This window comes from Chlamydotis macqueenii, chromosome 21 (genome assembly GCF_036417535.1).
Source record: "Chlamydotis macqueenii isolate bChlMac1 chromosome 21, bChlMac1.mat, whole genome shotgun sequence".
In the NCBI taxonomy this organism is placed as follows: Eukaryota; Metazoa; Chordata; class Aves; order Otidiformes; family Otididae; genus Chlamydotis; species Chlamydotis macqueenii.
Window position 1 is genome coordinate 8848847 of NC_141576.1, and position 27345 is coordinate 8876191.

The 27345-nt window shown below is 53.8% G+C and overlaps 1 protein-coding gene across 8 annotated transcripts in view; it reads right to left on the reverse strand.

Moving 5' to 3' along the window:
• Positions 1-8958: 8958 nt before the first annotated feature.
• CCDC30 (coiled-coil domain containing 30) overlaps positions 8959-27345 on the reverse strand; it is a 39343-nt gene continuing 20956 nt past the window's right edge. For 6 of the 8 annotated variants that reach the window (XM_086764308.1, XM_086764313.1, XM_086764304.1 and 3 more), the window contains 15 exons: positions 27043-27235; positions 22489-22587; positions 21695-21835; positions 19174-19331; positions 17900-18137; positions 15961-16134; positions 15432-15641; positions 14941-15098; positions 14287-14434; positions 13570-13703; positions 12346-12487; positions 11637-11773; positions 11229-11343; positions 10220-10287; positions 8959-9506 (listed from right to left, as the gene is read on the reverse strand). In XM_086764308.1, the coding sequence (XP_086620434.1) occupies positions 9293-9506; positions 10220-10287; positions 11229-11343; positions 11637-11773; positions 12346-12487; positions 13570-13703; positions 14287-14434; positions 14941-15098; positions 15432-15641; positions 15961-16134; positions 17900-18137; positions 19174-19331; positions 21695-21835; positions 22489-22587; positions 27043-27235 (2329 nt within the window). In that variant the 3' untranslated portion in view covers positions 8959-9292. The remainder of the gene's footprint in view (positions 9507-10219; positions 10288-11228; positions 11344-11636; positions 11774-12345; positions 12488-13569; positions 13704-14286; positions 14435-14940; positions 15099-15431; positions 15642-15960; positions 16135-17899; positions 18138-19173; positions 19332-21694; positions 21836-22488; positions 22588-27042; positions 27236-27345) is intronic. The other 2 variants (XM_086764307.1, XM_086764312.1) reach the window with 2 other exon arrangements.

Here is a 27345-nt window from a genome sequence, read left to right on the forward strand (position 1 = left end):
CGTGCGCACGGGGAGGAGCGGGGCGGAGCAGGACGCGGTGGAAGCCAAAGGAAATGCAGTGAATGCCATCAAAGGCAGAAGAGCATCTTCACAGCAGCAGAAGCGCTGTGATGCTGGGGAGGGGGTCGAGGGCCTTTGCCACGGAGCCTTTTTGGAAAGGAGGGACGGATGGAAGCTGGAGCCGTCTCTTTGGCAGGGGCTCAAGAGGCATGGTTACCTTCAGAAATCCAAGCGTCTTTTCCCCGGGTCGAAAGACAGACTGGGGGGATTGCAGCGGTGGTCTCCATCCACACGCTGACTGGGTGTCACAGGGGTTTCGGAGCCCTCTGCTTAGGGCAGATTGGCTTCTCCCCACACCCAGGAGTGCGACCTCTCTGCGCAGCTGGAGGCGGAGTCTGAAAGATCTCTGCAGCTCAGAATTACAAAGGAGGCGCTGCGAGGGCAGGTGGCTCTTCTGCAACATCGCTTGGCGACCCCTGGGGTGGATCAGACCGCAGCGGTGCCTGAAGGACAACGGCGTGAGCGGTCAGCACAGCAAGGACTGAGAGAGAAGCAGTGCCTCAACCTGCTTGAGCAGGTCCATCGACGTAGCACGTGCATGTGTAGCCCGCCTTGCGTTCATTGGTGACTGCTCGTGGCTTTCAGGTGTTTTGCCTTGGGCTTCTCGTTCTCCAGAACTTCCTGCAGGGAGGCTGGGGAGATGCGAAAGTATTTGGAGAAGGACAGCTATGAACACGGTGGCTGTCTCAGTGCAGCGTTGCGTTAGGCCCGGCTGCCTCAGTGTTGAGGAGAATTCAGCTCCATCGGGGCCGAGTCCCTGACCAGCGGACACTCCCAGAGCAGACCAGGCCCTAGGGAGAGGCCCTTCAGACCCCCACCCCTCCCCGGGGCCGGGACTGGGCTGACCCCAGACACCCCCGGCCCGGCAGCCGGCTGTGGGCGGAGGGGACGCTCCTGCCTGCGCCCCCGGCCCCGGTCCCCAGAGCTGCTGGGCTGAGGAGAGTCCCGCAGGCCTCGCCAGCCTGCCAAGGGCCCAGGCAGATCCCGCAGCTCCTCCGGCAGCCCTGAGACCCCCACCAGTGGGGAGGCAGGGAAGGGGAGGCATCGCAACCACTAAACCTTGCTGAGCTGCCTGCGTGGTGGCTCAGGAGGGACAGTGGGGGGAAAGCACAGGAGATAGGCAGAGCCAAACATTTTTCACAAATTTGCATGAGTATTTTGTCCCAGTCAGTAACTGTTGTTCTAAGCATCGCTCCTGGGCAGCGCTGCCCTGGAAGGGGGATCCTGGATTCCATTTACATTTGCCGTAGGAGCAGGAGGTGTTGACGGAGAATTCCCACCAGATCCAGTTTCATGTTCACGAGTGACTGGGAGAAAAAAAGCGAGATCCAGTCAATGTCAGTTCTACAGCAGGCCTAGCCCACGAAGTCCATGGACAGCTATCGACTGTGCCAGGACGCTGTAAAGATCTGGAGAGGTTTAGGCCCACCGGAGGAAACAGAGGACGACAGGGTCACGCGCAAAGGAAGAGATCCGATTTTCCATGTTTCACCATCAGCAGCTACCTGGCTTTCCAAAGCCCCTGAGGGCAATGCCAGAGGCTGCGCACGAGAAATAAACCCACGCAAAACCCACAAACGGCATCTGCTTCCACTTCGGACCCCGAGACCTCTTTGCCTTCAAGTGCCCCACGTTCCTAGGGAGGTCAAGAGAGGGCTTCTGTGGAGCACAGGGTTTTCCAGCAGCTCCTGCGTCCCTCCTGACCAAAACACAGTATGGTCTGTCTCTGAACAGGCAAAGCCGCTCTGTCAGAGCCAGGCCACCGGATCTCCCAGCACAGCAGAGATCCATCCTTCCGTGTGCAGACAGATCGAACTTGTCCTGCCAAAACACCTTCTCTCTACACCCACCGTATTCAGACAAAGCCTCAAAAGCAAACCAGCAATCTGGGACCTTGGCGCTCCAGAGGAACAGTTCTCATGAAGTAGGTTCAGATCCTGTCTGGAGAAGTGGCTGCGTGTCTCGGGTTTCCACCTAACAGACCTGCGGAGAAGCAAGCAACTTCTTTCCTCGAGCTCCACCCAGCCAGCAATTACATGGAAAAGATTTCCGCTACGTCAGGATGACAGGCAAAACCCACCCGTAATCCCTGACCCACCCCACCATTGAAGACTCCACCCTGGAGACGCCGACCCGAGCCCGATGGGTTTCTGCTGTGTCCCCGGCCCTGCCTGGGACACTCTGCTGCGCGGCTGAGGAGCCTGCGCCGCTGCTCCCGAGGGCTCGCGGCACTGGCCTCTGCTCACATCTCGGGAGCCCTGTGAAAAAGGCAGGAGCGTGCAGGAACGACCGCTGCTCGCACTGCCACAAAGCTGTTCCCCGGTGTGACGGCACGCTGCTGCAGTCCCGCACACAGGCTTCCGCGCTGCCCCCGCATATGGCTCCTCAGGCGTCCAGGCGATCCATGTGGTCACTGTGTGAGGTGGGGAAAAAAGGAAAGTGTTTGGACTTACTGTTTTAATCGAATCCTGAGGCACCTTATAATTTCCTGGGCCACCAAATAACGCCTTTCGGAGCTTTTTAATTCTGCCTGTGCATATGCCAGCAGCAGCGCGGTCTGCTCCTGCACGCTCCGTGCTCTCTCCAGTTCTGACTGCAGAGCTCGACGTCTCAGCTCCAGCTGTTTCCTCCAAGGTGGTTTGTGGTGGTGACCTCTTCTGTTCTGCCTTGAGCGGCTGCCTGTGTCTAAAGCAGGAGATGCAACTCAGGAAACCCGAAGAAAAAGACAATGCCCGCTGCTCTCAAACACCCTGCTCTTGCTGCCGTTCTCATGCGAAAGCCCCTGTTAAGCAGCCCACAACACCGTATGGAGGAGGATGAGGAAAAGGCTGCACATTTTCCATGCACACGGGTCCCACAGCACACACACAGGCACGCTGATGCCGCCTTTCGCATCTCCCCAGCCTCCCTGCAGGAAGTTCTAGAGAACGAGAAGCCCAAGGCAAAACACCTGAAAGCCACGAGCAGTCACCAATGAACGCAAGGCAGGCTACACATGCACGTGCTACGTTGATGGACCTGCTCAAGCAGGTTGAGGCACTGCTTCTCTCTCAGTCCTTGCTGTGCTGACCGCTCACGCCGTTGTCCTTCAGGCACCGCTGCGGTCTGATCCACCCCAGGGGTCGCCAAGCGATGTTGCAGAAGAGCCACCTGCCCTCGCAGCGCCTCCTTTGTAATTCTGAGCTGCAGAGATCTTTCAGACTCCGCCTCCAGCTGCGCAGAGAGGTCGCACTCCTGGGTGTGGGGAGAAGCCAATCTGCCCTAAGCAGAGGGCTCCGAAACCCCTGTGACACCCAGTCAGCGTGTGGATGGAGACCACCGCTGCAATCCCCCCAGTCTGTCTTTCGACCCGGGGAAAAGACGCTTGGATTTCTGAAGGTAACCACGCCGCTTGAGCCCCTGCCAAAGAGACGGCTCCAGCTTCCATCCGTCCCTCCTTTCCAAAAAGGCTCGGTGGCAAAGGCCCTCGACCCCCTCCCCAGCATCACAGCGCTTCTGCTGCTGTGAAGATGCTCTTCTGCCTTTGATGGCATTCACTGCATTTCCTTTGGCTTCCACCGCGTCCTGCTCCGCCCCGCTCCTCCCCGTGCGCACGCCCCGTGCTAGCGCCTGGCGCGGGCAGTGCCGAGGGAAGGACAAGAGGTTCAGGCCTGGCGCAGAGGGAGGGTGCAGCCTGGCTCACGAGGCAGGGGTACACACAGGTCCCCGTCCTTCCTCAAAACCACCACAAGCAGGGGATTAGGACCAGCTTCACGTGCACGAACACGACTGCAGACTTTGTCTACCTTGGCCTTGGCCTTGCCCAGCGCCTCTCGCAAGCGGGAGTTCTCTTGCATCAGGGAATCGCGCTGCTGCCGGGAAACTTTCAGTGCCGTTTCTGCTGCCCACTGCTTTCTGGAAGCATCAGCGAGCTCTCCTCGCAGCTGTCCCTCTGCTCTCTAGGGAAACAATATCACAGGAGTACAAAGAAAAAGGTAAGAAGCTGAACTTGGTATTTTTAACTGCAGTTCCTCGTTAATAGCCTGAGATCCGTTTCCTACGTGCAGCGCACAGGGAAGGATTCCCATCCCCTGGAGAAGGTGGCGTCTGCCCCGCGGATGATCTCCAGCCGCCCGTGGCAAGGGAAGACAGCTAAAGAAATGTCATCTCTTGCTGCAGTTGTCTGTTTCGCAGCACCTTCTTCTTGGAAGCTGTGGGGACTGTGCGTGGGGGGGGTTGCCTGTTTCTTAGGGCAATGCTAAAATCTCATTGGCTGCCAGTGCAGGGCCGCAGTGGGACTGCAGCCCTTTCTCCAGTGACCAGAGGCCAGAGCGATCCTACAGCCAACGCTGTATCGTCCTTTCTGCCCTTCTGCTGCTGCACAAACGAAAACCAACGCATGCCTAAGCATTTCTGTGTACTTACGTCTCTGCGAGCATCTCTCCAGGCTTGCCAGAGCCTTCCACAACTCCCACAACTCCAGGACAAAGCAGAAGCACCGTGAGCGCTAGGCTCCCACGCACGTTCCTTGCGCCTGGGCAGGTGCCTCGGCAACTGCTCTCCTTTCAGCCGTTCCTGGTCAGTGAGCACCTCACCTCTTTTTTACTCACCACTCACCGTTCGCTCTTGGGCGGTCTTCTGCATGTCTCCCAGCTGCTGGCGGAGTGAAAGGTTTTCACTTTGGAGCTGGGCCAGCTGCTCCTGCAGACCTTCTGCCTTCTTGATGGCATCCTTTCTCTCCTGATCTTTCCCAAGCTGTAGAGCACGCCGCTGCTTTGCCTGCCTCTGGGCCTGATGTAATTCTCTTTCTGTCTTCTCTAAAGCCTGCGTCTTCTCATACAGCGCTTTTTTCAGTTCCTGCACTTCCTCTCCCAGCCTACTAGCTTTTCTTTTGGCTTTGCTCAGCTGCTGAGACAAGCTCTTGTTGGTTTCCAGCACCTCAAACATGCGCTCATGCACAAGAAGCCGTCGTTCGCATTCTCTCAAAAATGTTTGCATGTCATCTGTCTGATGACTTCCAGGGCTCAGGTGGGAACAGGATGAATGCAATCCTGCCGTCAGTGTTTGGGCTTTGGCGTTTTCTGCCTGTTCAAAGTTAAAGAACAAAAACGGAGAGCGCTTAGGAAATCAGCTCAAAAGAGGAGAGAGTGGCAGCATTTTGTCTAACCAAAGAGCGTGGTCAACAACTCAACATCAGATTCTAAAAGACGCTTCCACTGCTCTGCGTGAGACGCTGTTCACTGAGAAGGTCTTACTGCACAGCAGTGGGCCAGGTGACCCTCTAACGAAGACTCGGAATTACAGTCTTTGCTTTTACTTACTTTCCCCCCAGAGCTTTTCCTGGCTTCTGGACACAGCTCATCCTGGCCCTCTGGCTTGAGCTCATTACCACCGTTGCTGCTGGAGGACGCGGGTCCCTTCGGAACTGTCCTGCTCCGCAGGAAGCGCCAGACCCTCTTCATGGCCCGACGGGAATGGGCAGCGCCCCGCCTCGCCTCTCTCCAGGGAGCAGGGGCAGGCCCGACTCGGCGGGTGCTGCTGGGTGGAGGCTGAGAACAGAAGCACTGAGCCCAGAGGGGCAGGGCACAGGCAGATGCCTACGGGCTGAGCCGCCAGCACCAGCACCACCAGCTCCAGCACCAGCTCCAGCTCCACCAGCACCACCACCACCAGCTCCAGCAGCTCCACCAGCACCGCCAACACCAGCTCCACCAGCACCAGCACCACCAGCACCAGCTCCACCACACCACCAGCGCTAGCTCCACCAGCACTAGCACCAGCACCACCAGCACCAGCTCCACCACACCACCAGCACTAGCTCCACCAGCACTAGCACCAGCACCACCAGCTCCACCAGCACCAGCTGCACAGCCCCACCAGGAGCTGAGTGCAGCGCTGCACCAGTGCCCCTGGAGCGCTGATGTCATGAGCAGCTCGCTGACATCATAAAGTGCTGGGGACGGGCGGGGCGGAGCATTCCGCGTGCTCCAAACCCCTCTGCGCGCGCGCAGGCCACGTGGCCGCGGCAAACAGCCCCTGGCACGCTGTGTCCGGGGGCACAGGGTTACCCCTGCCACCTCCACGCTCTCTCTGGGCACCCACGCTCCTCCGCTCCTCTCCCGGCACCTCGGCGGCGCTCGCCCACGTGGCAGGCGGATGGGCTCGGCAGGGCAGGCTCTCGCCAGCGAGGCTCCCTGGAAGCATGGGAGACACTGGCTGCACGCCCCATCTGCCTTTTTGGGCTTCCTGGGCCCTCACGTGAGGTTTGGGGCACCCTGGGCCCCTCGGTGAGCCCCTCTCTGCATCCCGGGAGCCCCGGCTGTCACTCTGGGGGCACCCCGGGCTTCCAGTATCCATTTTGGGATGTCCCTACACCTCGGTTTGCCTTCTGGTGTGCCCAGTCCCTCTCAGCGGGCCTTTGGGTGCACCCTGGGCCCCTGGGCTGCCTCTCGGGTCTCCCCACACCCCCCAGTGCCGTTCAGGGTGCGCGGTCTCTCTCGCTGCGCCTTTCAGCACACCCAAAATCCCTCGGCGAGTTGCTCACGTTGATTGCGGCTGAAATCTTTTCGCGTAGCTCGCAGCTCACTCAGGGATCGGGATCGGAGAGCGTTCCGTGCCACAACCGTCACACTCAGTACACAAGTGGGGGGATCCCGGGGAGGGGGGCGCATGTCTGGCATCCCTCGCTCTCTCCCTCTCCCTCCCTTGCTTGCCACTCGGTTTTGTTTCTGTGATCGCTGCTGGGGACGAGCTGCACCGGTCACTGGGATGTGGGGTGGTGAGAAAACGTGCAGTGCTCATTTGGTGTATATTAATATCCGTATATCCTGTTGTTATGGTAGTTTTCCTTCGCTATTCCAGGAAACTGTCTTCATCTCAACCCAGGAGTTTTCCTTTCTTAGAATCATAGAATCACAGAATGGTTAGGGTTGGAAGGGACCTTCAAAGCCCATCCAGTCCAACCCCCTGCCAGGAGCAGGGACATCTCCAACCAGACCAGGTTGCTCAGAGCCTCATCCAGCCTGACCTTGAACGTTTCCAGGGATGGGGCATCCACCGCCTCTCTGGGCAACCTGGGACAGTGTTCTATAACTCGCATCGTAAAAAATTTTTTCCTAATTTCTAATCTAAATCTACCCCCCTCTATTTTAAAACCGTTACCCCTTGTCCTGTCACACCAGGCCCTGCTGAACAGCCTCTCCCCATCTTTCCTGCAGCCCCCTTTAGGCACTGGAAGGCCGCTCTCAGCTCTCCCCGGAGCCTCGTCTTCTCCAGGCTGAACAGCCCCAGCTCTCTCAGCCTGGCCTCACAGCAGAGCTGCTCCAGCCCTCTGATCATCTTCGTGGCCTCCTCTGGACCTTCTCCAACTGGTCCATGTCCTTCTTGTGTTGGGGGCTCCAGAACTGGACACAGTACTCCAGATGGGGTCTCACCAGGGCACAGCAGAGGGGCAGAATCCCCTCCCTCGACCTGCTGGCCACGCTCCTCTTGATGCAGCCCAGGATGCGGTTGGCCTTCTGGGCTGCAAGGGCGCACTGCCGGCTCATGTTGAGCTTCTCGTCCACCAGCACTTCCCAGTTCTCTCCTCATCCCACTGGGGAGGGGGAGGGTGAGCGAGAAGCTGTGTGCTGAGCAGGGCTAAACCACCACATCTGTTTTGGTGCCGAGTGTGCGGCACGAAGGGGCCTCCCTAGATCAGCTGGGAGATCGTCAGACTTCAACCTGAGGATCCAAGGTTCGAGCCCACGGTCAGGCCCGAAAGGCTGAGACAAGGACAGGTTTGAACCCAGGATGTTGGAAACAGATTTGTTACCAGCACTCAGTACGCCGATTTGGTCATCGCCGCCCCCACCCACCCACTGCCCTCTCCACAGGGAGACCCAAAGGTGGCGGACAACCACCCTTGGAGCTCACCTGAGCAGACACAAACGTGGTGCCAGGGAAACAAGAGTTGAAGGGTGAAAAAGGTCAGGTGGAAAGTAAAAAAACCTCCACTCAATCATTTCAGTTTCAGGAGTTCTCACTAAAAGTCACACAAGTGGAGAACCTTGAGATGCAGGGGACCACGTGCCCTGGGAAAAGGTGATTTGAAATCGTTTTGAGATGGGTATGGAAAGTAGCCCGAGCGGAGAGCAAGAATTTGAGTTCCAAGAAAATATCTTTAACGCTGGATCTCAGCACGGATACAAATAGCATGGCAGATTGGGAAAAACATTTTTTTTTAATTGTGGCTGAAGCCAAGTAGATTTTGAAGCAACCTCAACTGTTGTGCGCTCATGCCCTCTTCGTTCTCCTCAGAGATCCTCTGTTCCTCACCTTGGGAGACCTGCTCTTCCCGTCAGGGACCGCTCTTACCCCCACCGTGGCCCTCTGCGCCAGCTCAGAGGCCTGCTCACATCCCCCCAGGCCTGCTCACATCCCCCCTGGGCTGACGCCTTATGTTTCAGAAGCGCTCCCATTCCTCCTCTGAGCGCTCCCATTTCCTTGGAGTTTGCTCAGAACTCATGCGAGCTGCGATTCCTGTTGATCCCATGTCCTGCTGGGTACGCACAGATCTCTTCCACGCCCACTCACGTGCAGTCAGATCCTCCTCTTCCCCGCAGCTCACACTCTGATCCTTTCTGCTGCCCTCTCTGCGTACACAGATCCCCTCCACACCCCCGCTCTGCGTGGTCCGATTCCTCCTGCTCCCACCCGAGCATCCTCATGGACTGTTAGTAAGCTCATCAACTGTTAGTAAGCATGCAAGATCTACCCTCCTTCCTCCTCTGCATCTTCACGTGCCCCCTTTCTTCTCCACACACACTCCTGTTCCGTGTCCCTCGGCCCCTCCGGCTCCCTGCACAGGCACAGACTGAGGGGAACAGAGATAAGCGGGCACAGGGCAGGGAGTGCGTGGGATCCGAGAGTGCACAAGAGAACTTTTCCGAGTCTTACTTACAAAGCTTGTAGTTTTTGACTGGACGAGGAATGAGGGCTCAGGGGAAGATACGCTTCACCCCACCCCTCATCCACTTTACTCAGGTCATCTACAAATTCCAGCCTCCGAGGGCATCTGGGATGACACACACACACACACATTTACAGCTGGGTAAGTTGAAAAAAAGCTGTTGAGTAATTCAGTTGAAATATAGCCCAGAAATGACCAGGCCAGGCCAGTGGGCAGCCCTCCCCTGCAGTTCTTCTCATCCCATGGCAAGAGGAGCCCAAAACCTTGCACTGCAGCGAATATTTTACGAACAGCTTTCCCCAGTCAGCAGTTCTCGGAGCTGATGCTCTGACTCTCCTCCTGCAGCTGGGAGGCTGTGGTGTCTCCAGGTGAAGCGACATTTAAGTACCCGATCTCAGAAGGTTGAGAGGGGGATAAAGACAAGGACGGCACTTGGCTTTCAGCTTCTCCTTCAGGCTTCGTGTCTTGCGTGTCCTTTAGGGCGCTGAGAGAGTCTGGTGGTTCTCGTGATGGCAAGCTGGAAACAAATTTCTTCTCAAGCCTTTCTGCAAACTCTGTCTGACCCCCGGCCGCCTGCACAGCCCCAACGCTCCTCCTGGCATCTCCGCGAGGCAGCGCAGGGCGATGGCCAATGCCTTTTGCTGGGACTAAAGGCCCCGATCCTCTTCCTGCGGTCAAGCAGCTGACGGCCCCCGCCGACCCCCGAACCTACTCTGACTTGCGACAGCCCATCCGCCACCCTCCAGACGCGCAGGCTGGAAGCAAGCCCGCTGTGCCGGGTCTCCAGCAAGCAGAGACCAGGGTTCACAGTCTCTCTGCTGTCCCCTTGCCCATTTTGGCACACAGCGCAGTGCTGCTGGCTGCATCGCGGAGAAACAGCTCCAGCTCCCCCCTGCCCCGCAGCCCGGGACGTGGGTCGTACGGCTGCGCGCAGCAGGGGACCTCTGTGTCTCAACCTCTTGTGTAAAGACACTCCTCCAAAACCACTGGGCACTAAGCTGATCTCCACATCCCGCAGTTCCCTGGCATACTGTGTGGATTTTACTCCTCCATCCCCTTCCCATTAGTTTCACAGAGTCTTTTTTAAGACCATTTCCCTGATAATTTGGGGGAAAAAAAAAAAAGGGACCCTTGGAGGGGAAAGCACAGGGTGGAGCAGTCAGAATACTCAATTTCCCCCTCACCCCATGCAGAGAAGCATTCCCTGCCTCCTCCCTTTACCCCACGTACCTGGTACAGGGAGACGGCAACACCTTACTCTGTGGCTGGCGTCCGGAGAAGTTAACACTCTTCAAGTCCTGGAAGGAGGAAGAGAGGCGTTCAAAGGAGGAGGTGCCAGTCAGACCCCAGATTTCACCATACAGTCTTGGTCTGCAAAGTGTCCCCAGCTCCACTGACAGTTCTCCCCATCAGCTCCAGCCCCACAGAGGGTACTAATCATAGATTTGTCCTTTGGTTTTTGATTTAAACAAAAAACCAAACAAACAAAAAAACCCAGCAAAACAAACCCTAATTAGCCCAGGTAAAACAAAGAGAAATAAATAAAACCCAGTGGAACACACAAACAGCTCTTTCCGCCAGGCCCCAAGCAGCCTCTCCATCCTTAACAGTTCTTTTCCAACCCAACTGGGTTCCCTCCAAATTTCAAAACACACCAATAAACTTCCAAATCCGCTCGTTTTATTTGAAGAGTTGCTGAAACACAATCTTTGGCTTCCCTGGATTCTCCTCCATTTCTCCCCCTAAAGTTCTTCCCTAACTTGGTCAATCTAAACCTGAGCTTTTAGGCAAGGCCTATCTTCACTCAGTTCAGTTTGGCCAATGCTGTGGGTCAGCTTGGTCTGACGTTTTTTGGCTGACGGCAGTAACATTCCAAGCCACACTGCTCTGGGTCATTTCTCCTCATTTTAAAGCTAACTTTAAACCTAAGCTCTTCTAACAACCCTGGATCTGCAGGAGAGTCAAAGCGCAGTTTCTGTCCTGGTGAACAAGGATCTCACTGCACAGCAGCTCGGGGATGGAGCGGTACAGGCGAGCGCACTGAGCCTGCAGCTCCCCGCGAAGCCCCTCCTCGCCGACAAAGCCGTTGCAATCCGCTGCGTGCTTGGTGGCCCTCTCCAGCCCAAGCGAGGGATCGATTCAGCTCTTCTCCGGCACCCTCAGCTGCAGCTACAAACACCAGCCCTCGCTGGCAGGAGACATCAGCTCCTGCAACCTCTCTGCTGAGACCAAGTCTCACCTCCGTGTTGGGAGCGTGGATGCTCCTCGGCGTGCGCTGCAAGCCGGGCGCGTGGCCGATGAGCTGGAGTTTGCTTTCCCGCAGCCGCATCTTCTCCTCCTCCAGGATCTTCACTCTGAGAGCGTCACACATGCGAGGCACAAGTTATTTTCCTTCTGGCCACGCTACGCTTTCTAAGGGGCATTTTCTGCTACAACCTCAGACCCTTTGGCCCCCACAGCCTCCAGCTGTACACCGAGGGCTTGGATGGGGAAAGGAGCTAATTACATCCCACGGCAATTAAAAGCCACAGCGCTAGTGACGGGGGCACAGTTCAGGCTTTCCTCTGGATTTCTTAAGAAAAACAGGCGGAAAACCAGAGAAGCACTGGGAAGAGGCAAGCTCCCAGGGAAATAATTGAGTGCCTACCGGCTATGTGGGGTGGCAGGCACAGACTGGTTGCTCCAAGAAGTCTCCTCCTGGTCAGCTGTCTTCTGGAGGAGCTGTCTTCTCTCCTGGAGTAATTTCTCATTCTCAGCAGTGATCTGTGCAATCAGCATCTTCCCCTGAGCATTGTTGCAGAAGGAAATAACAACCAGCGGTTACACTTCACCCTTCTCTGTCCTCTCCAAACCTTAGAGCGCTTTACCAAAGGGGTCACCACCAAGCACGTTCACCCTAGAAGCGACACGCTGTTTGAAGTCACATACCCCAAAAAGAGGCTTTTGAGTCACTTCCTAGCAGTAATATTTCTGAAGCAGAAGAAGATGGAGCTTAGGCAGCTCCTGAACGGGAACCCAGGACATGGCTTCTCCTCGAGGGCAAACCTGAGCCAGGAACTTCCTTTTGGCTTTTTGTTCCTGCAGGGACGGGCTGGTGCCCCTCGGCACCGCCAGCTCTTTCCCAGGCCAGCGTCAGTCCTGCGCATGGAGCAGGAGCAGCACACCAGGCAGAGCTCTCCGTGCTCCCACTGGCTGTTTCACAGTGCAATCCCATTGCCTGCAAATCAGCTGTCCCTGAACATCCCTTCCATTTTCCTAAACTCATTCTTTTGGGAAGAAAGGAAGCTCCTGCAGGCACACTGCAGCCTGCTCCCCTGCCTTCCCTCACGGCAGAAGCCCTTGATGCGTTCTCTCACCTTTTCCACCTGGAGTTTTGACTCGCTGAGCTCATTTTCCAGCTGCTTAATTCTGCTGTCCCTGTGCTTCACCTCGTGGACAAAGGCCTCCTTGGCCCTGCGCATCTTGTCTTTGTGGCGGAGCTGCATCTCGTTATATTTCCTGAGGAGGCAGAGAGACAAACATCAGGCTGTGAAACGCTGTTGTGTTCTGGGAGAAGAGCAAGGCAGGAGGTGGCCTCTGGTTATTCAGGCTCTTCCAGGCCTGAACTGGGAGCCTCAGCCGTCTCCCCAGTTCCTTTTGCCTGCACAGCTGAAGGCAGAACGAGCCCACTGACTTCCCAGACGATGCCTTTCACTCATCAGTTTGGGGTTTTTTGTTACAAAGGTGACATTGTTAAGCATCCACCAAACAGAACTGGATTGAGGGCAAGGGACCCAAAGCATTCCCAAAACTGACTCCCAGCTTTACGAAGCCCTGTGCTCACCCCTCTCAGCCCTTCACACCAAGCAGGGCTATCAAGTCACCAAAACTGGAAGGGATGGGGAAAGGGTGAACAGGAGCTGTTTATCTGGGTGGGGATGTGGGCGGTTAAGGGGCAGCACTTGTGTAAGGGTGGAAAAAAGGCAAAGAAGAATGCTGAGCAGCCAGGCCCAGGCAAACCAGTTGCAGAAAGAGCCCCTGCAGTGGGCGCTTCTTGGAGCTGCAACACGAGGGCTCAATATTTGTCTCTACTGAGACTTGTGATCGTCGCTCTTCCCCTCAAACTCGTCCCATTTAGGCCGTCTTCTTGTTTATCGTTATCCAGATGGGACAGAAGGGAAACTAAAAATGGAGAGGTCACTACCATGTAAGGGACGTTTGCCCACGTTTGCTCAAAACTCATGACAAAGAGGCTTCTGTGCTTCCAATCGGATCAAAAGTGCTCTGGGGAGAAGCAAGCAGCCCCATGCAGCATCTCTGCCACTGCCAGAGCCTGAACAGCAGCACCCGCAGCCCTCCCCAGGCGCACCCTCGCTTTCTGCGCTGCCCTCAGCTGCCAAGGAGAACGCGACAGCAGCCACGCAACGCACAGCAGACCTGCACGCAGGGCGTCAGGGTAAGGCAGATCTCTCCGTGCTCAGTGCAGAGACAAGAACGGCTACACAACGGTCACACGCAGCGTCACCACCGGGCACGCAGAGAGCCGTTCCTGCGTAGGGCTGTCGTGTCCGCACATCCCCTGCCCCTGCTGCAGTCATTACCTGACATACAGATCCTTCTGGTTCAGGAGACGGACTCCTTCCTCGTAAAGGTCTTTGTTTTCCTCCTTCAGCAGCAAAAGTTGCTCTGAAAGCTTCTGGTTCTCCTTCTGACACTGGAGGTGCTGGAAGAACATCTGTTTTTAACTTGTGTGAGTGTCCTCAGCTCTAGGGGCCCCCCTGCCTCCTGTCAGTCTGCTCTCCAAAGCTGCTCTGTCACAAATCCCAGTGCTTCCCACTACAGACAGCGTCCATCCGTTCTGCCTCCCAAGGCCGCTGCCTCCTCCCCTGGAAGAAGGGGGAGCGTGGATTTCTGTGCTGCTGGAGGGGCTGCAGGCTTTAGCAGGGCAGAGAGAGGCAATGTGTGCTCCCAGACAGTGGACTCTGCCAAAATTTCCCTGCAAAAAGCTCCACGCTCTGCAAGAAAAGGGGGTGGCCTCTTCCCCTCCCCCTTCAAGTCCTCCTCCTCTGCCCTCAGCTGCATCCCCAGGAACCCTGCGCCAGATGGGACGGTGCTTTTCCTCCAGCTCCCGTTTCAATGGGTGGGATCTGCAAGGGCTCAGCACCTGGCTGGATCTGACCCTATTTCAGCAGTTCCCAGGTACAGATTTCATGCTGGGACAGTCTCATTTCCCCCCAGAGCTCAGTGGTCTGCTCTGGAGCCAGCCACCAGCACAGCATCACCTTGGGTGATGAGGACCCAGCCGTGCTGCAGCTCACCTCGCTTGAGTCAGTTTTCCTCCCATCTTCTAGCACCTGCAGAGTCTTGGCCTGCAGCTCCGCATGCATCTTGGCCAGCGACGCCTCCGTCTCCTGCGAATGCCGGAGTTGCTGCCGCAGCTCCTCCACCTGCTGCTCCAGGAGCTCCCTAAAGGCATGTTGGCGTGACAGTGAGACACTGTGCTGGAGGCCAGCCCGCGATGTGCCACCGTGAGTTCAAGGCTGGCTGCCACCTAAAGGCAACATCACGCTGCTCTGCGCTTGCCCTGGACAACACCGAGGGTGGAAAGAAATCAACACATCCTGGCTGGCACAGGGCCGATGACTGATCTGGGATCGTCAGTCCCAGCTGCACAAGAAAGGTGACTGCTGGCATCTAGAGAGTGAGCCAAATCACTGGGCTGGCAGGAGGGGCCGTGCACCTTCTGAGGCTGCTGAAGTCTCCAAAAATCTTTTGCACCTCATAAAGAGGGGATCCTGTGGAGCTCTGCCAGGGACACTGGCAGGTCAACAGCAGAGATAGGAAGCGAAACCAGTGGTGCAGTGACTGTGAGCCCACCTAGGGCCAGGCACGGAGCTGCAGGCTGCCAGCAGCATTTGCTGGCACGCACCTGCCCTCCGCACACAGAACAAGTCTTACTCAGCTCTGGGTACCTTTTCAGCTGCTCCTCGTGAAGTTCTTGCTGCACACGAGCTTCCTTTTCTCGCACCTCCTTCAATTCCTCCTCCAGGAGTTTCTTCTCTGACATACAGGCCTCTGCCAGTAGCAGTTGGTGCTGTGAATCTTTTAGCTTTTGCTGGAGTTTCGAAACCTCGGATTAAAATTGGGCACAAATCAACCATTCTGAATTTATAGGCCAGTATCTGAACCCAAGGGATTCAGATCCCTTTGATCCCTCAGTATTTGACTCATGGGAATGAAAGATTTGCTTGCTTTGACTCAAGAGTACTTCTGCATCTCTTTGTGTCAAAGTCCATTAAAAGTTAAACCTTTCCAATGGCTACAGATTTTGCAGCAGATACTGTATCAGGAACTAGAAACAAGCCTTTCTGCACCTCTTTTGACCCCGCACACTTCAAAACCAAATGCAACAATGAGTGCAGGAACATGGCAGGATCAATGGGAGCTCACAATCACGAGTTACCTTGTCTTGTGCTTCGCATAGTTTGGATTTCTCCTGTGCAAGCTTCTCTTGCAGATTGCTCTGCAGTTTATCAGCCTGGGAGCACTTCAAGAGCTCTTGTTCAAGTTCTTGGACCTTCTGCTGGCTTTTTTCCCACTGTGCTGAGAGAGAGGAGCATGTTTCAGTTGTGTCCAAGAGTTTTGCCTGGGCTTGCTTCAGCTCAGCTTTGACCTGAGTTTCAAAAGAAGAAAAAAATCGAGTTTGCACTTCACTATCTATCATCTGAAACGTCTTGATGGGGAAAAGGGCAACAGGACGACTGGACAGTGAACAAGAACTGACGAGAAGCACAGGGAGCAAGTACAGCACGTTTTGTTTGGAGGCGGTGCAATTTTTGTGGAACTGAGGCACAGCATGCTTGAGCAGCCCAGGTGCTGTACGGTCAAATGTGAGTGAGGTCCAGTCCCTTCAGATCAGCACCTCAGATCTCCCATCGCTTGTGCGGCGATGTGATGCTCTCTTCAAGCAGTTGTCCCTGCTCTGCTCCTACCTTGGTGCACTCCTGTTCCAGCAAGAGGTTTTGCATTCGTAAGTCCACATTCTTCTGCCTTTCGTATCTCAGCTCCCTCTCAGCTGAGCTGCACAAGTTCTGAACGCGATGCAAGTCCTGCCGCAACTGCCGCATTTTTTCCTCCTGCTGCTGGAATCCCTGGTTGGACAGACTCTGCAGGCACAGCAAAACGACAAAGGTTGCATGGAAATTAGCTGCAAGGAAAGATAAAGACTGGTAATTAAGAAAGGCAGATGTATGCCAGCTGGATTTAAGGGCATGTAAGTAGGAGGGTAGGTACAGCCAGGCAGGCGTTTCCTCTGCCCTCACATGATGTCCTGCTCCCCATCCTGTCCGTCCCCTCGGACAAGCCGATACAGCTCTTGAGGCTGAGGGAGAAGATGCAACAACCTGGATGAGGAAACAAATCCCTGGTAAAACTAACCTGTCAGACAAAAGCAAAACCACCCAGGTTGCTCTTAACTCTTGCGCCAGACTCTCACTAAGATGACTACGCAAGGAGGGGCACGTCCAGCCACAGCTCCCCGAGGCAGCAGGAACACAGCGAGCCGTGGCAGCAGCACAGGAACAGGCAGGCTGGCACAACGCGCCAGCAGCCAGGACACCGTGAGGTGGTCACTGCCGCTCTGCGATGGCTTTCAGAAGATAATTGAGCTCTGTATGATCTCCGTCCATACACTTGGTTGAGTTTCACAGACATTTTAGACCCCTCTGCTTACGGCAGATGGTTTTTTCCCTGCATATTGGCGTGTGAACTGTCCACACAGCTGCAGATGGAGTCCCCAAAAACCTCTGCGGCTCGAAGCTACAAATGGGGAGCTTCCCATGTCTGGCGTATCAAACCCTTCTTCCCAGCATCACTTGCAGCCATCTGTTCACCTGCATCCCTGCTTTGCGTCTTCACCCTCTGCTCTTGGCAGCAGATGACATCTACTGAAGATCAAGCTTCCCTTCTCCAATAAGTCCCCAGACAAATTCCCAAGCTGCAAAGCCTTGATCCAGCACTGTGGCATCTGGCGACATCCTCAGCATCAGTTGGGTTTCGTGGGTTTTCTCCCCACCTGCTTCTATTGGGATCCTTTTCAGCATCCCCTCTGAACCTTGCATCTTGCTTTGGTCTGCTCTCACTGCACAGATTTGCTGCTTCTCGGGATCAGCACGACTCTGATCCTCTCCTTTCCACTCCCACCCCTGCCGAGAGCCCACCCTGTCCTCTCTTGCACACAATCCTTGCTCCTCCCCAGACTCCCCGTCCAAGCTGCCCTCACCAGGTCTTCCCCTTCTGGCAGCGCCAGCTGCTCTTCCCTTTCTGTTTGAGATCACACAGTCAGAAAGGTGAACAAATGGCATTTAAAATGCAGCTACAGGTAAGGAAAAACCTGAGAGCAGAGCAACTGGAGAGCAGGAGCCGAGGCGCGGGCACAGGGCTGCAGCAAAACCCAGCTGCCTGCGAGCTGCCGTCGCGGGGCAGCAGCGATGGGATGAGCTCTGCCCCGCAGCCTCAGAGCAGAAGATTGCAAGGAGTCGTCGGGAAACGGAACAGCTGCTGCCGACAGCAAGAGCAAAGCCACCGTGGGAATAGCAAGCCAGCTCATTGCTCACACTCCAAGAAGGCGTTGAGAAAGAGCTCCAAAAAGGTTTGAAACATCACTGAAGGACATCACTCTATACCTTATTTCTTTCCTGTGCACTAAGGAGCCCATTCCTTTTTGCCAAGTTCCCGCCACTTCCAAAAACACCACAGAAGGAAACATTGACTTTCACACTTTCCAAACAATTGCCCCAAGGAAATCAGTCAGCCTCCTCTTCCTTCTGCATGCTAACACTACAGGATTGGCTTCCAGTCTGCTTTAATTACGTTTTGCCACTAAATCAGTGGGGAAAAAAAGTACGGTGCAGATGGCAAAGCTGCCCGTACCTGTTCAGTGCTCCCATCTAAACTGCCCGCGGAGCTCTGCGGCACCAGAAACCAGTTCTCTCTGTGCGCCATGCCTTGATTCATCCTCAAGGTCTCGTCAAGCGTGCTGTTGCCCTTAGTCAGGAGATCTTGTTTTAGCTGGGCAATTTCTTCCAGTAGCAACCGTTTTTCTTTATTGCTCTCTTGTAGCTGCTTTTCTAGCTCCTCCCTCCTCTTCTTGCTCTCCAGTAATTCAGACCTTGAAGGAGGTAAAGGAGAGAGAGAACTATAGACATCCAAGGGAAACCACCCTCTGAAGGGAAAAAACCTGCGATACAAGAGTCCAGTGAAGCGCTCAAGGCAATGCTCCAGTGTCTCGGGAGGCTCCAAAGAGGATTTGATCCTGGCTCTAGCACTTCCGGGCAAGGGTCGTTCCCCTCTGGACGCTGACTCACAAAACAACGCGTGTCCAAAGGGCCAGCTCGCAGTTGTTCACCAGTGCGTTCACTGCTGGCTAAGGGAACGCTCGCACGGGGCCACCTCAGCTGCTCTGCGCTCACAGGCAGCACAGAAGCGCTCACACAGCGCCTGGCTGTACGCAAGCGCGGGCTCAGGGCTCCGATCAAGCTGTCTCCCTTAGCCCAACCCAAGCCACACGTCCTCAGGAGCAAACCTGCCTGTCTTATCCTGGTTTGGCTTCACCTCAGAGCCCAGTTATCCAGGCAGCTGAGCTGACTGTAACTGTCCCGAACTGAATCCGGGCTTTTACTTACTAATGAGAGCCTGAGCACGGCTGCTCCCACTCAAAATTTGTACTGCTCCACTGAAAAGGGGGAGTCAGGGCACCCATAGGAGCTTCATTTACAACCCCAGCGCCTGCTGACACCTGCCCTCCAAGGACACCCAGAACCCACAGCAGGATGGAGACCATCAGCTGCTGGTGGCAGTCAGCCCCAGGGAGCTCACAGCGGGAGCTCTCTGGGGCCGTGTTCGTCCAAATACTCCCTCACTCCAAGAGGAGAAGCCTCTTCCCTAAGGACAGCTCTCGCTCATGGCGTTCAGAATCCGCAACGGCTGCAGGAAAAAAGGGGTTCACTCCTGACTGATGGTGATGTCACTGAGGGAAATGCGTGTTCACCCAAATCCCTGCAGAGAGGCAATTACACACGAACGGAGGCACAAAGCTGCTGTGCCCATTTCTGCCAGAAGCAGCACCTTGGGGATTTTTAAGAGACTAAAAAATTAGTCAGCACAGATAAGGAGCTGAAGGTACCCCAGGCCTTGTGAAGGTTTACCAGAGCAGTTCTTGTTCATCCCTCAAGTGTTTGAGCTCTTCTTCCAAAAACACTACTTTAGCCGTCTGTTCTTCGTATGTCTTTTCATCTGGACATAGATCTTCATGTTTCTGCTGAAGTTTGTTAATCTGTTCTCCTTCTTGCAGGGGTTCAGAGACCTGTAAGGTCAGAAAACACCACGACTTTCATTTTCTTTGGTCTCATGGAAACTCTTGGAGCAGCATAAGGCAAGCTGGGGACGTGGCTTGTGTGTCTGAGACTAAGTTGTTGTAGTGTTTCACCCTTGAAGAGGCACCTGCGAGTCCTTTTTCCTGCATGGCAAGTAGCTGCGTGTAAACTATCATCAAATCACATCTCTTTATCTGATTTCCTCCTTCTGTTGCCCATCTGTAGTTCTCAGGGCTTTCTGTTATGCGCCACATTTCTTCACAAAACTCGCAACTCTTGGGAAAACAGGAGGAGTACAAAGTGCGTACTCAGCTGTCCACACGGAGAGCATCCTCCATCCAAGCCAACCCAAACCAACTCTCTACAGATGGCCGCTCTCTACCTTCAACGTCACCTAATGCCTTAACACCAGGCACCGGCAGACCCAAAATCTGAGACACGAGGAGAAGATGCCAAGAGAATAAAAGGGGCAAGAAAGGAAGGCACAAGGAGTGCTGAAGGACGCAGGAACTCCCAGACTGGAGCGGAACCACAATCTGCCTGGTCTAATATCTCCTGCTAAGCAGTGCTGAAACCAAATCATACACCCCTAACTACAAGCTCAGAACAAGCTTTCTCCTCTCAAATGTCCAAAACCCTCTTGAAAACAAGAAGAGAGCTCCAAACAAATGCAAAGAGCTCTTTGCACAGCGTCCGTTCATAGTCCATCATTAAAATTTACAAGAACAAAAATACTGTCCCAGTTACATGCCCATTCTATGTGTTGGACATCGAGACAAACACAACGATGAACAACCTCAGATCTTGACCTCCAGGTGCACACCACTCCTGAGAACCCGGTGGTTTCATGCCGAGCTAACTTCCAGCACGCTGTTGGTGAATGATTCGTCCCACTGCAGCTGCTCTAGCAAAAGGGAACGAATCCGTCTGTGAAGTCAGAATCCCACCAAATACATGCAGAGCCCTCACACAGGCCACTGGATTTCACCTCGTGATCCCTTTAATGGAAAAAACAGTGCTCTCCTTAGGCAAAACCACCAGGCAACTGGCAGCTGAATTACAGGGATGTATGATCTGGATTAAAAGCTCCCTGGATTAGGAGCAGATTGAACCATGGGGATGCAAAGCTTGAAGAGTGACTCTTCCCGTTTTGCCCATCATTCCCCCAAATCAGACAGCTCCTCTTCGTAGACTCTTCCCGTTTTGCCCATCATTCCCCCAAATCAGACAGCTCCTCTTCGTAGACTGACCTAGCCCCTCTTAAACTGCTCTTTGGCAAGGCTTGGTCCACATCCCCAGCTTTCACAAGATGAATTTGTCGCCTAACAGCACTACAAAAGTCCTCTCCTCTAGATGCCACTGTTCCTCCAGGAAGACTCTTGTGTACGTGCAGTTGTGCCAACAGTTCAGGACTTCCATTGTTTTTTCCTTACGTTCAAGGATGCGATGCGACTCGCAGCCGGTGTGAGGCCTCTCAGAGTGCTAAGAAATGGGGTCTGTAACAGATGTAACCCCCCCTTTGCCAGTCTCCCTCAGGTCCCCCTTGTCTGCCTGATCCAGGCCGCAGATCTGCAGCTTTCCTAAATGTCTGGCTCAATTTCCAGCCCCTGTCCTGCCTACGTCTGCGCCAGCCCTTCTGCAGTTTCACTGGCATCACACGCTCGCTCTCCTCTGTGGCCCAGCTGGGAGACAAGAGCACCAGCAACGCTCCCAGCAGAGAGAAACCCGCCAGAAGCCTACCTAGCAGTTCAGTCACTTCAGGCAAAGTGCCGGGACCCCAGCAAGCTGCTCCTCTAGACTTCCCTGACTCTTAGGGCTTCTGGCTTCTTCTCCTGCCACATTCTGGTTCAGAGGAGGATGCTAACATCAGAGGGGACCCACGGTACACAGATTCAGAACCAGCCAGCCGACTGGCCTCAGGAAAGCCATCGCTGCTAACGGGGAACCGCGATGTTGCTCTGCAGGGAGGTCTTGGCTCAAATCCACAAGCACCCTGCCACGTTGTGACACGGAGGGAGGAAGGCTCATGGTCACAAGCCTTAAGGTCACAAATAACTCTGCAATAAATACTTAAGTCTGACAGCTTACAGAGAGGGGGGCTTTGGCTGCAAACTTTGAATTACTCTCTTGTTATCAGAGTCACTGAAGGGAAAAATAAATGGCGGTTTAGAGACGGTTTTAAACCCATCTACTTTGATAGCACTGTCTACCAAAGAACCTTTGAAACTGCTGGACTAGGGAAACGCATCGAAGAAGTCAGGCACCACACTTGCAGGGCAACTGGGGATGTTTTAGGGAGTCACAAAAGGCAACTGCCTCCCGCAGGGAGTCCCACCGCAGGAGTTACACGTACCTGGCTGCCCAATACCTTCTTCTCAGCCTTCAGATCTTCCCGTAACTGTTCAAGCTCAGACGCAAGTTGCTTTCTCCGTTCCCTCCGCTCTCCCAGCTGACTTCCCAACTTTTCTATCGTTTCCTGACAGCTTTCCAGCATCTGGAACAAGCACGGTTAAGAGTCACTTCCATGACATCCTTTATTCCAGCAAAAGAGGAAAAAAAAGCAGAAAGCGTGTCTTCTATAAAAAACAAGGCTGGGAAGAATGGTTCCAAAAGTTGCCAGCAGGGTTCCTGCTGCGTGCACCCAGGGCTGGCTGGACACCTCTGAAGGCCTGGAGCCTCCACCTGACCCAAGATCCCTCGGGAAGGTCATCGCCTACAGGTAATAAGCTCCTTCTGGCTTAGACACCCGGCAGATCCAACTGGCTGGCAAGCAACAAATCAGCTGCAAAGTCAGCCCCAAACCAGCTGGGAAACAGCCCTGTAGTGTCCTGACACACTACCTGGGCTTCACCAAACCCTCAACAAGAGTCAAGCACCTTTACCTGTGTGAACCCTTCACCCCCACCGGGGACTCAACAAGCTCCTCAGCTTGTACTGCTGAAGGCAAGACAATCTCATCAGAGACATGAGTTATCAGGGAGATCATATTGGCACATTAGCTGCTTTCCTCCAAAGACATCCATCTGTCTTGCATGAGCTGACGGGCTACAAATTCTTAGAAGATGGTGACAAAGAGCATTCACAGGAGATGCTCATTTCATATGTTTCTAAAGAAAAAAATTTATTTCCCAAGGACAACCCTCTTACCTCTTGCATCTCTTGTGCTCCAGATGACGCGTGCTCTTCCTCACTCATCTCAGTTTTGCTCTTCTGCACTTCAAGTAATTCTGTTTCTAAACTTGTGATCTTAACATAGAGAAGCCACAAGTTAAAACCAAACCAGTACTCACAACTAGTACTAAATGCACAACTACTACTACATTGCTCCTTATGCTGCTATCACAGAATAAGCCCTGTGTTTGGAAGCAAGGAGTAGGAGGGGATGTAGACATCTGCCAGCATGAGCTAGCTCCAGCTCACTTCTTTCATCTTGCTCCTTCAAGGGGTGAATGCCAAGGCCAAGTCAGAAAATGAAAGAACTCCACTCCACAAAAAGAAGAGAAATGACCAGGACGCGTGGTTAAATCTCAATGCCTCTACAGCTTGTGGGCCTTCTACATGCTGCTCTCCCAACATGGAGGATCTCGTGAGACTCTAATTTATAGCATGGGCCATCCTCCTTTCCCACGCTCTCACAGCACCCACTCCTCCACAGCTGATCTCATCCAAGCAGATGCTGGATCCAGTTCACCAACCAGGACTTCTCCTGGTCCCTCCACCACCCAAAGCAGGTTGTAACTCCCTCCTGCAAGGCCCCGAGGACTCTCAAGCCAGCAAAATGCTGACCTCTGTGCCTCTCTGGCAGAAAAGTTTGTGTGGACAAGTACTCACTCTGCATTTGCACCATCCTCCCTGAGGAGTCTACCCTTGTACGGGATCTCACGGGAACGATTACTAGTCCTGCAGTTTTAAAGGGCTTGCAGCAGCTAGGAGAAGTCCGGCTGCTTCTCCTGATTACAGTTCCTGCAGACCTTTTTTGCAAAATCCGAGTCTTGGCACTCACCGCCCAGCTCTGCTCCACTGTCAGCCGACACACCATTCAGCAGCCTTTCCGTTCAGCTCCATACGCTCGCGAGAAAGTTTGTGCTGTTTTTTTTATTTCTAAGCCACCAAGCTGGCCTCCCCAACTGCCCGAGCTGGGCTTTCACTGAGCGAGGCTGCAGAGTGAGCAGGGACGCTGGAAGGAGATGAAGCTCAGCTGCAGAGGAGGTCCAGTTTCATCTGTACACAGCAGATCCCGCACCCATCAAGGCAACATCCATCGCTACACTCATTCAGATGAGTGCATGGTGAAGCACACAAGATGCCTTATGCCTTTCTCATCCTCCTTTCTTCGCACTTATTTGGAGATCGCTCTTCATTCCTTTCCAAACGGGAAGCCAAAGCCAAAGAAATGCCAAGTCTCTGCCAATCCCAGTCCATTTAAAGTGATTCCAAAGCAGCACGTCGAAGCCTGGGAGCTTTGCTTTCACTGACAGGCTTCAGGCACAAGATGGCTCTCTTGACACTCCCAGCAGGGAAAGATCTCTGAGACAGAAGCAAGCTGCTGTGATACTGTTTTTCGAGCCAGATGATGTTACCCAACCTAGCTGCTAAAAAGAAATCAGTGGGGTGAAACACCCAGGCCTCCTACAGAAGAGTCAAGAGCAATAAACTCCCCTCCTCTGGCACGACTAGATGATAGTTTGGGGTTCAACAGGACATCAGAGTGGTGGAAGGGATCTCAAAAGAACAGTAAACCTCCTCTTCCCACTCCCCCAGCCAACCTTTGGTCATGGAGTTGATAGTCAGCTATGCACTTCCATCATTTTGCTTATTTTTTCCTCCAAGCTGCTAACTTTTAAGCATTTAAGTTGCGCTCGTAAGTCCCACGCCAACAGCAGAACAATACTCACATTGTATCCTGGTGTCCTCGTTCCGAGTCAGTGGCCTAATCAGCCAAGATTTTTGTAGGCATGCCAAAGCAGAAAAGACTTCCAAGTCCTTCTCACATGGGGCAGCCTGGCAAACACCCAGCAGTGCTGCTTTCTCCAGGCTCCAGCGCACCTGCCTTCGCGCACTCCTTCCCTCATTACCTCCAAGGCACCCAAAAGCACCTGGGAGATGAAGGGTGCAGCTCTGCAGTCCTCCATCTGAGAAGATGCTGCATCTAACCAAGGGTTAACCCACCTCCTCTTCCATCCTGCAGTCTGCCTCGCTCTTCTCCATCGCCCTGCATGTCTCATTTCTCTCTTTTTCAGCTACAGCGGCTGCCAACTTCATGCCCGCCGAAATGCCTTGCATCTCCTTGGCTACTCGGTGCTCCCTGCTGCATTCACCCTGCGTCCCCCACAGCAGCGTTCCCAGGGATCTGTTTAACAACGCACAGCGAGAAGAAGGGATTTCTCCAAACTGGAAACACATCTTGTTTGGTTTGTGAATGGTTGTGTTTATTCTACTTCAGTGAGAAAGTGGGAAACATTTTAGTGTGTGCTGAACAAACCCTGATTTAAACAAAAGCCCAGTCATGGTGGACAGACCTTTGCCATTCCCACCAGAGAGCCTGTCCTTGGCTCCTCAGCTACACCCTTAGAAATGCAATGTCTGCTGGCATCCTTCATTAAGATATTTGAACACGTTTTCAGTCTGTTCCACTGTACTGAGAGACTTCTCCCCTCACAGCCAGAGGCTACTGACAAGTAATGAATCCTTTCTTCCTTCGAACAATTCATTTTGGAGATGTGTGTCTGCTTCAGCGTTCAAACTTGTACCATCTCCTGCGTCGTGTTTTAACACAACGGCAAGCGTATGGACGTGTCTGAGCACCACTCACTCCCGACTGAAAACCTCTATGTGCCCTTCCTTCTCACAAACCCAAGGTCCTCGATGGACCAGTCCTGCTGCCTGGCAATCTAGGACCGCAATCACTGCAGAGAGCATCTCTTAACCACAGACAAAGGGGAGAGGAAAGCTCAGCCCAAGGAAGGAAGAGCTTTTGGCCAGGCAGCAGGGCTTTATCCAAAGGACAAGCCTAACAAGACCAACTTCTGGCTTCCTCTGTTCTCTCCAGCTATAAATTCTTCAGCTGCCTGGTCTGTATGGGATCACATACCCCGGTAGCGACGCTGCACAAATGCTGCCAACGGTATTTTCCCAAGGGGCAAGCAGTCACAAACCAGTCACTAAGTACAGGTGCTCCTCAGGGAGCTACCTCCAGAGGGATGGAGAGTCCCTCCAGTAAGTCGAGTCTGAAGACCACTCTGACAAGCACAGCATCAGGCTGAGAAGCTTCAGCAATACCTTAATTCTTGCTCAAAACGTGGCTGGAGACGGCTCCACAGGTGTTGCAAGGAGGCCTAATGTTGCCATCATTCCAGTAAACCAGATAATCAACGTGGTGCTTCAACTCTGCAATTTCCCAGAGGTTCCCTGACTGTCAGAGGCAAATGAGTGGAAATAACAAAGACTTTCTATCAACCTCCTAAAGTCAAAGGATGATCTGAGTTGGCTTGTCCTATTCACAGGAAAAGATCCAGATTGCCCTGGGATGAGAGTGCCCAAAATCAAGCAGGACACGGTTTAGGAAGAGACTGGTGAGGTCCTGATCAAGATTGAGCAGAGCTTCTCCAGACAGATCAGCTTGTCACAGGCCTTCACAAAGATGTGTCCAGCCATGCCCACCCCATTCAACAGCAGATGCTGCAGCAAGAGATAGCAGTTGATGAGAGAAACTCACTGTCCCCTCAGATTTGTTATTTTCAGCAGGGATGTCCCCAGGCAGTGCAGATCCTGGCCTCCCACACCCAGAGGTGCCTCGGTGTTTGCCACACAAGCTAACAGATCTCCAAGATGACACGCTTGGGGAAACACCAAAAGTGCAATCTTTTGTCACCAGCATGCTTAACTGGTGACCTTTCCTGGGATCACGGAGCATCATCAGTGTCCCACACTGACCATTTTCACGTTGGACAGGTCTGGAGAGCAGTTAGGGATTCAAGTCAAAGCCTGGACTTCTATCGTGGGTGCCAGGTTAAGGGACAGCTCATGGGCTTCAGAAAAACCTCTTGCCTCCCTTCTGAGCCTCAAGAGGACTTGGGGCTTCCTGGAACTTGCTCTTCAGCACAAACCGCAGACAGAAGAAAACTATCCAACATGGAAAAGCCGCTCGTGCAGGAGACTGATGCTGAAGTCCATCAGGAGCACTGATGCCGTCTAGGACAGCCTCTCAGGGGAGATCAGAGCTGCTAAACTACAAAAGCTTCAGAAGAAGTAGCTCCAGAGAAAAAAAGATGCAACTTGAACTCAAAACAAAAAAAGGCTTTGCTTCAGAGCTCAGCCAACCCACACGTAGAGAAAGGCTGTATGAGAAGGGAGCATTGCCTGATCTCACTCCTGTGGATGCAGGAGCTACGTTAGCTGGTTAACTCTGCCGGCCCCAGCACCAAGGAGTGGAGACAGGAGCTGGAAAAAGACAATGCTGCTGCGACCCTGGGGGAATGTGCACCTCCAAGCAAGCGTCATTTACTCTCTGCTGGAATTTTTTTCCTTTTCCTCTCTTTTCTAAAACTGGCAGATTTTGCTAGTTGCATTTCTTGTCAAGCTAAACAAAGCAGCATGCAGGTTTAGGTCAAATGTAATTTTGTTTTACTAATCAGTATGCAGAGAGAAAGGGAGCGAGAATTAAACAAAACCAAACCATTATTTCTTCCATTCCTTACTTACTTTCCTGTGAAGTCCCTCTACCTCACTCTCAAACTGTTCCTTCTCCTGCCTGGTTTGGATCTGTGTCTCTCCCAGAATCGATTCCAACTCTTCATTGCGCTCAACCAAATCCTCGTGCTCCTGCTCCAGTTTCTGCAGCTTGTGAAGGAGCTCTGAATTCCTGCCCTCGATGTTTTCAATCACCTCTCGGCACCTACGCACCAAAGACCAAGAAGTCACCAAGGCCAGAAGTACTATGGAAACACACCGACACGCAGCCAAACCACTTACCACGAGCGAGGAAAAGCCAATGTGTTTTTCACT